The sequence below is a fragment of the Apodemus sylvaticus genome, chromosome 11, assembly GCF_947179515.1.
Source record: "Apodemus sylvaticus chromosome 11, mApoSyl1.1, whole genome shotgun sequence".
NCBI lineage: Eukaryota > Metazoa > Chordata > Mammalia > Rodentia > Muridae > Apodemus > Apodemus sylvaticus.
In genome coordinates this window covers 12034010-12047503 of record NC_067482.1, presented here as the reverse complement: position 1 = coordinate 12047503, position 13494 = coordinate 12034010, and the positions used below count along the sequence as shown (strand labels likewise).

General features: G+C 39.3%; 1 protein-coding gene across 1 annotated transcript in view; it reads right to left on the bottom strand.

The window, feature by feature from the left end:
- Positions 1–13494, bottom strand: part of Antxr2 (ANTXR cell adhesion molecule 2) — a 146856-nt gene that overhangs the window by 70591 nt on the left and 62771 nt on the right. Inside the window, exons 11-12 of the mRNA XM_052198699.1 lie at positions 9599–9677; positions 4937–5032 (exon numbers count right to left, since the gene is read on the bottom strand). Coding sequence (XP_052054659.1) covers positions 4937–5032; positions 9599–9677 — 175 coding nt within the window. The remainder of the gene's footprint in view (positions 1–4936; positions 5033–9598; positions 9678–13494) is intronic.

The following is a 13494-nucleotide window of genomic DNA, read 5'->3' as shown; positions in this document are numbered from 1 at the left end:
TGCACAAAACATCATGACCAAGAAGCAAGTTGGGGAGGAAAGTGTTTATTTATCTTACACTTCTACATTGCTGTTCAACATCAAAGGAAGTCAGGACTGGAACTCACAGAGGGCAAGAACTTGAAGGTAGGAGCTGATGCATAGGCCATGGAGGGATGCTGCTTACTGGCTTGTTATCCCTGACTTGCTCAGCTTGCTTTCTTATAGAACCCAGGGCTACCAGCCTAGTGATAGCACCACCCACAATGGGCCCTCCCCCCTTGGTCACTAATTGAGAAAAATGCCTTACAGCTAGATCTCATGGAGGTACTTCCTCAAGGGAGGCTCCTTTCTCCATAATAACTCCAGCTTGTGTCAAATTGACACAGGAAACCAGCCAGTAAAGTAAGTATACATGTAAAATACATTTTAAAATTATCTGAACTAGATGTGTTATAGAAACTGTGTTTTCTTTTCTTTTTTGGGGGGGAGGGAGTTTGTTGATTCCTTTTTTTTTTTATTTTCTATATTCTTCATTTACATTCCAAATGATTTTCCCTTTCCAGGTTCCCCCTTCCCCATAAGACCCATAAGCCCTCTTCCTCTGCCCATTCCCCAGTCAAACCCTTCCCACTTCTCTGTCCTGGTAATCCCCTACATTGCTGCATCAAGCCTTTCCAGGACCAGGGCCCTCTCCTTTCTTCTTCTTGGGAATCATTTGATATGTGTTTTTTAGTGGCGACAGTCTTCAGAACTCAGGATTTTTAGGGACCATAAGCAAAGAATGAAAGTAAATGATAGATTTCCATTACAAGTATATACAAAGACTTTTTCTGTATAAATTCATCATCTCTCTGCTAGAAAACCCCCTGTGGGTTGCATGTAGAGGCAACTCTGAGAGAGTTAAAAAAAAAAAAAAACTTCAGATTTTATTACAATGAAGAGTTCCAATTGGATGGAAATACTTAACCTGTGCTTTCTATTGTGTATTCATTTGTAAGAGACAAGTTTTGAGTGAAAATGAAAGAACCAGGCATGCTGGGTAACAACTACAAACTCCTTCCAGCACAATATGTTTCCACAGCCAACAGGACTTATTTTATAACAAGCAACAGAGCGCTCTATTTTAAAGTTGATGTGGGTAGATGCAGACACTACATCTCTCAGTGTCTGTGATGACATAGTTCAAGAAGATGTCCCAGAAGATGTATTTACTGAATATTTATCTATATCTATTTGTTTATGTTTATACCACTGGGCATATTTACAAATAAATAACAATCAAAGTGCCTGTTTTCATAAACTTGCTGAGCTATTCTGGAAGATAAATTTTAAATAAATAATTATACTAAATGCTTGCTTCTGTGTGCATTTACCTCCATATCACCAATAAAATGTACTATTTCACTCTATGCATTTGGAGTAAAATCAGTATAAAATAGTTTAGAAGTAAAGCTTCTGATTTTCATTTGCTCCTTGTGTCCTGGAATGAAGCTGGTACAGCTAACAGACACAAAAAATGATTTTACAGATACCATATTTATCTAAATGTCCCATGCCTGCTATTCTCTGCAGGGCAAAACACCAATCTCTAACTTTCATAAGAGTCACAGCACAACAGCTAAATTTGAAAGAAGCCACGTTAGGCTCTTCTTGCAAGTAGCATCATCCTGAAGAACCTATACGTGGGTCCCTGCTTTCTGGTGACACTAGTAATCCGTGTGCCTAGGACATTTCTCAGAATTATAATCTAATACTGTTGCTATCACACTCTGAGACAGGAAGTCAGTCCTATTCAGTACATAAACCATTATACGTGCTATTAGACAGTTAACTATAATGAACCAAAAATGGTTTATTCTATTTTTTTATTTTATTACATTTATTATTAATTTATTTAGTACCTTAATGGAAATATGAAAGTCAGAGAACAACTTTGGAGAGAGCCAGTTATGTCTTTGCACATGTTGGGTTCCAGCTACTGAACTCAGATCAACAGGCCTGTTGGCAAGTGCCTTTACCCCTGAGCCACATCTCCTGCTTTCCAAAATCAATAGCCCTAACCGGTCATTTCCAACTTGGGAATATCAGAATCAGTCCAAAGATACAATATTTCTTATTGTTGCAACAAAAAGTCATCAAAAACATGTGGTTTAAAACACTAAAGATTTGTGTCCATTCACTTCTGGAAGTCAGGAGTTTGAATTGTAATGGAGTTAAAAGTCAGCTGTTGGCTAATGGCTTCCTTCTGCAGACTGCAGGGGAAACTGTCCCTGGCCCCTGCCAGTTTCTGCTCACATCAGCGTTCCTTGTCTTAAGGTCTGGGTCATTACAATCTGTCTCCATTGCGCTGTCTTCCCCCTTTTCAGTTTTCCTCATAAGAATTATGGCTATGTATAGAGCCCAGCTATATTATTCAAGACAATCTCTCTATTGCAAGAGCCTCAATATATATTCAGGCCTCAAAGCTCCACAAGTCTCCATTCTCCAGTGAGTGCAAACTTTCTAGAATACATAGGATACCCTTGTGTATGAAGGTCTAATTAAAATCCAAACTGCCTTCTATAGTAGGTCTCAGCTTAGCACTTTGTATAGCACACCACAAAACACACACACACACACACACACACACCTTAAATGTCCTTCATTAACTGCACTTTTTTATTATTTAAAACATATTTGAGATCATAGACACCGTCGGTGCCTCTGAGGCTGTTGTCCTTCAGATGGTGCTACTGGGTACTTAGGGTCCTTCATTTACATTTCTAGGCCACATTTTTTTGCTTCCTTATTAAAATATGAAATTTCATATCATACGGAAGGCATGTATGATTCTCCAGTTCCTAGTACAGTAGTTGCCACCTTCTACATGGTCAACACACAGTCAACAAAGGCTGAAGGAAGAATTTTGCCTGCACCTTACCCCAGCTTTTCAACCTAGGACCTGTGCAAGTGGCTGTTTTGTCAAACACATTTCAGAACTAATGAGATATCATGCTACTTCTGAAGCTAGAAACTCTTCCTGGAGTCCTATAACATAACTGAAGAGATGGCTCAATGCCTTGCATAACACAGGTTCATGGTTTATGATCTGCAGAGCCTCAGGTTAGAATGGACCTGTTCCACCAGATGATGATAGGATCTCCTTTATAACATTCAAATTTATGTTCTAAAATGACATTTCAGAATAACAACTTCCTGAAAATTGCCCCTCAGTTTTTTTCCCATGTATCTTTAAGGGAACAGTCACACACTTGGACACTTTTGCACCCTGTGACCATTAGTAAATGAAATTACTAACTAATGAAGGGAGGAATCTGCCACCGTGAAATTTAAATTAAAAATGCAAGGAGCACAAATCACATTAGGGCACCTTTTTGCTTTTTAATTTGAGACTCAAGAATGCCATCCACCCCAAAATAGCCGTGTCTAAGGTAATCAAGATTATATCGGGAAACTTTTTGAGCATAAACTGCTGTGGCACAAACTTGATGAGCTCAGCAAAGAGACAGCAAGAGTCTCATCCTGCCTGATGTGTGAGCTAATGCTGTGCCTCATCTGTGGGCCAGCTACCCTGAGGTAAGAGGTCCTGAGGCTGCCTTCATGAAAGCAGACTGCAGTACAGATGATAAGAAGCATAGACAGAATACAAACCATGGCCTGATGCTGTGGGAAGTTGAAATCTCTTAACAAAGGTGAAGGGGAAAGGCAGTCTTCTATGTTGTGAGATAGGGGAAGTGCTTATGTAACACTCTCAAAACAAGCAATACAATGAACACACTGACAGATTTTCCTAAGATAATCTTTTCTATAATAAACCCTATAAAAAGGGACTAAGTAAAACACACACACACACACACACACACACACACATATATGTGTGTGTGTGTGTGTGTGTGTGTGTGTGTGTGTGTTATGCATTATCCTGTAGAAGGCTAAATAACACCTCTGTAGGGATGCCTGTAACTTAATCCCTGGTACTGTGAATAAAGTACCATACATGGTTAAGGGGTTGTGATGATTAACAACCCTGAGATAATGGCCTCAACTGGGATCTACAAGTCTTTAACATCAGGCAGCCTTCGCACACTTGGATTCAGTTGGAGAGACATGTAAGTAGAGAGGAATCATCAGGTGGATATGACACAGAGGTACTGGCTCTGGGGTGATGAAAGAGGTCACAAGTCAATGAGGCTGCTTCTTTAAACAGGAAGTGATAAGAAAACAGACTCAGTCCCAGAGCATCAGAGAGGTGTGGATCCCCAGGGAAGCACACCAGCCCAGTGAGTCCTAAGTAAGCGCTGGGGTGAAACTACTATTAGATAGAAATGTTCAGTGCTTTTACAAGTCACTCAGGTGACGACCTGTTAAGACAACAGGAAGGCGCTCCATTGTCCCAAACTTTTTCCGTGCAAATAGCAGAAGCTGTTTGCCTATCTCTAAAAGTACCATTTAACTGACAGCCTAACTTCTGCACTGGACTTACCTCTAAAACATGTTACAGTTGTAAGATAAAAGAACATCCAGTGTCATAGATCTTCAAAGATATGCAATCTGTGAGCATTAAAACAGCCACAGACCCACAGCTCTCGGGATGATGGTGAAGAACATTATCCATTTATCAGAACTCTCCTTGAGCTTGAGTGGAAATGACTTTCCCCTATATCAGTTCCTAACTACCTTCAACCTTTCAACACTTCTCTCCACCAACCCGAGTTCCAAAGTGTCTTTGAGGTGGGCTGTATGCTAGATATTGACATAAGCGCTTTCTAGAATTTACTACAGTTGTAAAATAATCGAGATTCAAGTTGCCAATTAAAACTTTGCTGTTTTAAATGCTGGATTCATTCATCCATTCATTCATTTCCTGTACCATGTGACATTTATTCATACAGTGGGCCTTATGTTGTATCATGACGCTTTTAAAAAATAAATAAGAGTTGAAAACTCTTCTTACCACTTTGCAGCAAAGGGGCCAAAACCACCACATCAAGGCAGCACCCAAGAGCAGCAACAGCACCAAAATAGCTATGATGGCTGCGATCCCATTGGACTGTAGGGAAAAAAATAAACAAATAAGAAGTGAAGTTTAAGGTCAAACCCCACGTGCTCTTTATCCTTTGAAGGAAGCACACACTAAGGGAAAATGGCCAAACAGTATCAGGCTGAAATTCTGTTCCACTCTAGTTAATTATTAATTCCTTAGTGCATGTTATGTCATGCCATGCGAAGATGGTTAACAAGAAATGCAACATCTTCCAACATGCTGCCGAATGATTTAAATATGTCTCCAAAGAATGTGAGAACCACAACTTTTGAGGATTAAGCAAATGGTCCCTTAGGGGCTTTTGTGCTTAGGCAACAATTACGTTGGTTCAAGTCCAATTTCTTCCAGGCAGAATTTCCACAGGGTTAATGATGATACGGCAGCAATTACTTTATAGACTCGGAGGGAGAGGTAGATATAAAACACAGGTCGATAAGAAAAGCAAAGCTTGTTGCTGTGTGTGTCTCACTGAAACTTCAGTCTGATAATCCTTCCTTCCACTGACTTCTGGTCATGATCCATATATTATGCAGGCAAGACCTGAACTTACATTTCTCCACTGTCTGTCCACCAAGTTCCTCTCCCCTTTGGGCACCTGCTATAGGTCCTGCCTGTAAGTGGCACTGTAGCAACCACTGAGTCATCCTTCGGCCCAGGCTAGCTGTTTCTGGTAGGAACCCTTCTTACAAATCCACAGCTACAGATGCCCCACTGGATCTGGCCACACATTTAGAAAGAATTTCTCTATATTTTAATGGCAGTGTTTTTACAATGGAATTAACTGTGAGCATTGGATAATTTGATGCAATTTTTCTGTCATGATCGTGCATCTCCTAGGAATTCAAAGGCCATTTTTTAATCAGCTTACCACTTGATACTCCTTGTTTGACATTTATAAGCTATGTACCAAGAAAGTGAACTCTAAATCAACAAGACTTCACATGACACAGGTGTCAAAACGGACGTCCACACTTTCACTTTATAGACAGAACTTTGCACAGACTTTACATGAAAACAGTGTCTCTTCCAAACCCAACATCTCTGGGATTCCCAGAAAAGGCATTTCAGTTGGTTGTCTTTTTGTCGGATTTGTTTGTTTTTAAAAGAGAAAGAACTCAGGGAAGATAAACAAAGAAAAAGAAATACTTTATCAAGAATTTTAGACAAACATCTAAATACTGTCTTCTTAAAGCTAACAGAAGACAATTGAGTATAGATTGGGAAAAAAAGAGGAAGCTCATTCTCCTTCCTCACAAGTTAAACACTCAAGACACAAACCACACCACCCCACAGGCAGTTACAGTAAGTACCAAACTAGGAAGGCAGGAATATACAGGAAAAGTACTTCCTAGAAGTACGTGAGAAACTGCAGCGGACTCTGGGAGAACCCTGTGCATTCTTGGTCTTACTTTTGGCGGCAGGATCTTGTGGAGTCCCTCGTCCCTCGTCCCATACTAATTAAAAAGGTCCATTTGTTGTTCCTACACAAACAATGTTTCAATGAACAAGGAACTCACAAACCTATGCTGATTCCATTCTGCAAATGTGAAACTAGAATACCAATGTTCTAAAGACTGCAGATCTCACTTTCCTTTGTCTCAGCCAAGCACGATGGAAAATCGGATGAGAAGAAGCAATGACTTAAAGCTACCGGCCTTGCTCTGAGTCTGTTTGTACTATCCCAAACACTACCTCTGCTCACTGTACGAATCCCAGCTTACCCATTTCCTTTGTTTTCATTGTCAGAGCTAACATCAGAGCATAGAGTGGTCAGTGTGGTAAAGGAAGTAATTTCATTGTTCACATAACTTCATAAACAAATTAAGAAAAGAGCGAGCTTAGAAACAAGAGTGCTATGAGCTGAAGCCGTGGCATAGACTTGAAGCCAGATGAGAAGAGTATGAAACTACATCTTGTCACTCCTAGATCTGTGTCACAATCACAAACCAAAAGTTTCTTGCTTTTAATCAGGAATGTTGTCCATACACAGACTTCCAGTTGAAAAATCCTCAAAAACATTCTGCATATGACTGTCATTTTTCTTGAATTAAATGAATTCAACATACATGGCAGACATCTAAAAATACTTTTCCATTCATCTAAACCATACCTGAGTAGATAGTACAATAGGCTGGACTGCTAAATGGGTGTCAAGGCCACGTACTAGATGTGCACTTATGTAGCCCATGAGTAATAGAGATGGACCTTGAATCTATAATAACACCATGAAGTCTGGGGAAGGAAACCCAACAGACACATGGGAGAGCCTGTCAGGCAATGCTTAAGGAAGGGTAAGCAGGAAGGGAACTGTGTAGTTATAACAAAAAGCCTTTCACAAAAGAGAGAAGCCACTATGGAGAGAGCATGGAGTCTGAGAGAGTGAATGCCCCCTGAAGCTACCCAAGAAAGCAAACAGAAACATCTGGAAGGCAGAATCCAGTTCTCTGGTACACACCACATGGGATTTGTGTTGTTGATGACTCCTAGAATCACTTTGCAAATAAAGCACTAACATTTGTAGAGGCAGGAGCTTCCATAGCATTGCCACCAAGGAACCACGGTCACTCAGACACATTTATCACCCAACAGTACCAATAAGGAACTCATCATATTCTATCTGATAACTAATCATCCTTCCCACACCTCAAGAAAAAAAAGAAACTATTTTAAATCTACTTCATACTCCCATGAACTACATTTAAGTTCTTTATAGACAAAGGGTTATAACTTTAAAAAAAACTATTGACATTTAATCTCTTCTTAATCATCTCCACCACAATCGTTCCAACTGGGCTACTTCCCATGCTTCTGAGACTACAGGAATGCTGAGACTTGCTGTAAATATTTTCATTTTGTTCCTTTTCACACAGTGGCTAGAGAGATCCTTGTAAGCATTAAGTGTGTGTCTCTGTTCAAGATTCTTCCTGTAACTGGGAAGAAAGTCTCAAGGCCTCACAGTAGCTCACACAGGATCAAATGCCCTCTACCCCCTCTACCACAGTTTTCCTCACCGAGACCTCAATTTTCCTGGCATGTCTTCACTCCATCACTGACCACTGACTTTTCTTTAGAAGCTGTCCCTCCTCAGGCTCTGGCCACCTGGCATATCTTCACAGAACCTTCCTGTAACTCATGGTCTTGAAGACTCACTCTGACCTTTCCAACCTTGACACAAAAGTCTTCGTCTCAACAAGACTCACCTTGACCCCTTACTCAATGATCACATTTCCAACTCCAGCTCTTCCCCACTTCTGAAATACCAGTATTCACTTTCTAAGCAATTTACTCTTGAACAACCTTCAGGAACAAGTCTCCTGAGAAGTTACCAGGCTCAAATAAGATGGCCGTATACATCCATACCAGGTGAGTCACTCTATCTCAGAGTCCCTACACATCAAACTGAACTGGCTCTTGACTACAAGACAGAAACAAATATCTGTTTTCCTGCCTGCAAGGAAGAAAGATTTTTAAAAGGGGGAAGGATATGAAGAAGGGTGAGAAGGATGGAGAGAGTGTGTCATTTCGGTGAGCTAAGCCCTAAGCAACTAACTTCACAGCACAGATATTTGTTAACCTCAATCAACCACATCCTGAGAGGAGAAAACCAAAAAATTGCAACATCCATACAACCTAGAAGTTGCAAAAAAAAAAAAAAAAAAAAAAAAAAAAAAAAAAAGAATTGCTATTTGCAAAACAGAAAGAAATGTTAATAAAATTATCCAAAGAGCTCAAAAGGCTCAAAAGCCCATGTGGATGCTTCATTTTTCCTACAACATTGTCTTACAGCCACAAACAGGTATCCCTGAAGGGGCAACATTATGTATCTCCTAAATCAATGCATAAAAACATGATATGGCAATATCTTCAGCTTGCTACTTTGAACTTTTGTAGGAAAAGAGAATTTCTGGTTGATCCTTTATCTGCATCCACACACATATAGAACAATATCTGAGCAGTCAATCTAATATAGTTTAGAGGGTCCTGGTTCTATGTTCAACAAACCAATATCAAAACTTTCTGTCAATATACAAAATTAGTTACCATGGGGGAGGGGGAACTGTCTCAGTGGAGTTTATGTTTCAAAATACTTAACTTTGAGTGATGCATATAAATAACTCAACTGAAATAGAGTTTCAAATTTCACTATTACCAAGCTCTCAGAATGAGAATTCTTACTGACTTTAGAAAGCACAGACTCAGTCTATATGGACAAAATGATGATATCACCTGTTAAAGCTCACTAATAATTTCAAAACTTGATCAACATTTTTGGTTACTAAAATCAAATCTTCATAATAGAGAAAAATTACTTCCATATTTAATCTCCTAAAAAGTGCTTCATTTCTGTTTTCTTACTTTTTAAAATCTAAAGTATGACTTTGGGGGATTTTATAAATATTAAAATATAATGTATATTAGACAGCCTTTAAAAGAGGTCAAAACAGAAAAAAAATGAAGATAAATTCTACAAATGTTTTCTTGTATTTTCTCTTGGTTTGTGGTTTCCATAAAACTCTAGGTTTTAATCTCATAATAAAACTCTTTTTAAAAGGTAATTAGCTTTTTACTCACACATTCTGTGGCTGTGATCGTTAAGGATCTTGAGACGGCAGACTTCCCATCATTAAAGCTGACTGAAACTTCAAGAGTTCTACAAGAGGAGTGAAGAAGCAATAATTAAGTCAGCTAGGAGATGCTGAAGGTGAAGACTTCTCCATTTTTACCGCAGCTTTTTAAAGCAATCAGGACTTTCATAGTTTCACAGGAGACTCAAGGCAAATAGATTTGGCAAAAGTCTTGGATGCAGGATTCTACCTGATCCAACCTGCTCTCTCACCACTCATGACACCAAGACGAAATGACACCATGGACATTCTTAGGGTGTGTGTTCCCTCCATGTGATAACTTTGCTCAGATCCACACAGGAAGAGAGCCACAGAGAAAGGTAGCACTGCTTAAATCCAAGGTAAGATCTTACTCAAAACTTGTGAACATTCCTGTTAAGACCATTTCTTCTAATATAGCCACTTCAAAAACTCTTTGTTAAGAAGAAAACAGTGTGAACCAGGAAAGAAGGGGATTTTGAATTTTGCTGAGTTTTTGCACTATTTCAAAACAGAATGCCAAGTGGCTCTTTGTTGTTGTTAAATCAAGTTGCTTATTCTGCAGAACTTGGTGTCTGTTTTGCTGTTTGCATGACTAAGCATAACTGAATCCAAAATAAACTTTCCTAATTTCCAAGTCCCATGCTTTTATGTGAGAAGTCAGATGACAGGGCAGACATAGTTCTATTTGGAGAAAAGATTATTTTTATTCATACTAATATATTCTTGTCAGGGTAATCTCATTCACTCCACTTTAAGAGATGAGCAGAAACTGTCTGGAGTTGTTTATAATGGAGCACTTAAAGTCCAGCAAAAATATTCACAATTTTAGCACTTAGTAGAATGAAATAAGAACCCAGGATGAAGTTTGAAAATTATAATCATGCTTTCCTGTAGAAGAAGCACATGTTGAGACCTTAGTTATCCAAAATAACTATTTATCCTCAAAGAACATTCTAGTATAACATGACCATGGCTCAGTAAAGTGGAAATGAGGTATACAGATAAAATCTCCAGAAGCTTTTTTTTTAATATATGGTCCTTACTGTGATATAAAAAGATAGAGAGAAGACAGTGATATGTCTGACTGAGGCAAGGTAAGGAGTGGGGGAAGGGGGTGCCTCTGTGGGCCCATGCTGAGGCCTCTCTTCCCCTACCACCACCACCCAGGTACTAGCCACAGACAGGTATAGTATAAAATAGAGTTTATTTAGGGCATGGGGAGGAGGGGACTTGAAGGGGTAGTAGAGACAGAGAAAAGGAGAGAGAGAGAGAGAGAGAGAGAGAGAGAGAGAGAGAGAGAGAGAGAGAGAAGAGAAGAGAAGAGAAGAGAAGAGAAGAGAAGAGAAGAGAAGAGAAGAGAAGAGAAGAGAAGAGAAGAGAAGAGAAGAGAAGAGAAGAGAAGAGAAGAGAAGAGAAGAGAAGAGAAGAGAAGAGAAGAGAAGAGAAGAGAAGAGAAGCAGGGTCTGGCTGTGAGCACATGGAGATGGGGAAAGAGGAATGGAGAGAGAGGAGGGGGGAGAGGGGAAGGGAGCAAGAGGAGAAGAAGAGGACAAGAGCAAGAGAGAGGAGGGGGCAAGCAGCCCCTTTGATTTGAGTCAAGGACACCTGGATGTTACTTGGTAACTGCGGTGGAGCCTAGAAGAAATGCCAATAGTCCTCATTGATATATCAAAATGCACACATTAGTAACAGGATCCAGGCAAAATGGTCAACAACAGTAGTCATAAACTGAGTTCTTCCAATCATCCAGAAACATTAGTTCATTCTCCCAGTAGTCCGCTGGCAATGTTTCCATTTTGCAAGTCAAGAAAATGAAGTTTCCAAAGGTAGCTCACCAGAAGCTCAGACCTCTCTAACCTTGCAATCCGAGAACCTTCACTCCTCCAACATACCTAGTCTTAATCCTCCACACTTATTTTAGGAACCTATTGTTAAATTTATCTCATAAAAATTAGGTGTCCTTATCTAGATTTTTTTTATCATCATATTTTTCATGCTTAACTACAGTATATTTTTTTCTATAAACAGGATAGTTGTTCTTGAATACATATTTATGAATACTTATAATTTTTAGAGAAGAATTTCAAAATAGTTGTGAACATGAAAAACACAGTTGATTCTGCTTTTGAATTCTGTTGTTCTTTTAGAGGGAATCCTTAAATTCCTGGTATGGTATAACATTGTCATGGAGCCAGTGATGACCCCAAGCACAAAGGTAGTTAAAGGCCACCCTGCAGCCTAAAGCTTTGGAGCTTTGTTTGCCCCAAGGTTACAATGCACATAGTAGGTGCTTTGCCACATGTTATGTCCTTTCTCTTAATTCCAATACATTGTTCAATCCTATCCCTCTATCACTTCTACTTCTGGTTAGTATGCATCTAACAATGGAATCCAGATTCTCAGTTATGAGATCTAATTATGGGCTATAATATATTAAATAAATATTATGTTTACTTAGTTCAGGACACAGATAGGCTGCAAAGGGACACTTCATCTTTATTTGTCCCAAATGTGAACATGATTTGTAAAAGCAGGCATATTAACGAAATGTGTTGAAGAATCTAGAGCCCCAAGAATGAATTTATGTCAATCTAGTCTTAATATTCCACTCCTAGCCTTTAAAAGTAGGGATATAGACCTATGTCAAAGTTGCTCCATGGAAGAGATTAACAACATACAGGGATGTTCCTTGTATTGTGTGTAACTCAGGAGCTCTCTGAAGTCTTGTAATGTTCATTTATGTGTTAGAAGGATTTTCAAAGCATCAATGTGTTTTTATAATTTCATTAAAGCCACTTAAAAGAACAGCATAGACAATATAGAATATACAAGTAAATAGAGTATAGAAGCAAACATTTATACAAGATTTTCCCCTAAAGAATTACTAGTCTAGAATTACTAATTACTAGAAAGCTAAAGTGTTAAAAATTACTCCAATCTAATTTCATGTAGACTATGTAAAAAAAAAAAGTTTGCAGTTCTATTTCCTGTTATAAAACATCTTACTAAACCCAGTATTACAGCTTTCTTTATTGACTTGTGTTTGAAGATCCATATATCCATGGATATACTAAAATCATACTGGTTTTAGTACTCCAAACTGGTTGATGAATGTTTGCTAATATCAATCTCTCTGTCTTTTACCAGTTAAAGCAACAATGGCATTTGAATTGATTAAGATTCCAATAATAATCATTATAACAGGAGCACAGCCAAACTGGGATCATAATATGATCATAATAACAAAACAAATCACCACATAACTGAAGGGAATACACACAATGTAGTGTGACTGAGATCAGGTGAAACAGACATGAACATGGATCTTCTATACTACTGAGGCACAGATAATTCAGACTTGTCAACAAAAACATCAGTTTCCTGAAGACAGTCACCTATTAGATAAACCTGAAAAATGATAAGGAGTTCCAAAAAGGAGTCTCTGCAGATAGAGAAACTGACAGACAAGAGAGGCAGAGGACAGTCAAGATGGAACATGCCAGCAACATCTTGTGAGAGAGTGGGGAGGATTGTGTGAGAGAGTGGGGAAGACCGTGAGAGAGTGGGGAGGACTCTGTGAGAGAGTGGGGAAGACCTGTGAGAGAGTGGGGAGGACCTGTGTGAGAGAGTGGGGAAGACCTATAAGAGAGTGGGGAGGATTGTGTGAGAGAGTGGGGATGACCGGTGTGAGAGCATAGGGAGGACCTGTGAGAGTGTGGAGGACTGTGTGATAGAGTGGGGAGCATTGGGTGAGGGAGTGGGGAGGACCTATGAGAAAGTGGGGAGGATTGTGTGAGAGAGTGGGGAGAACCTGTGAGAGTGGAGAAGACCTATGAGAGAGTTTGAAGGACCTGTGAAAGA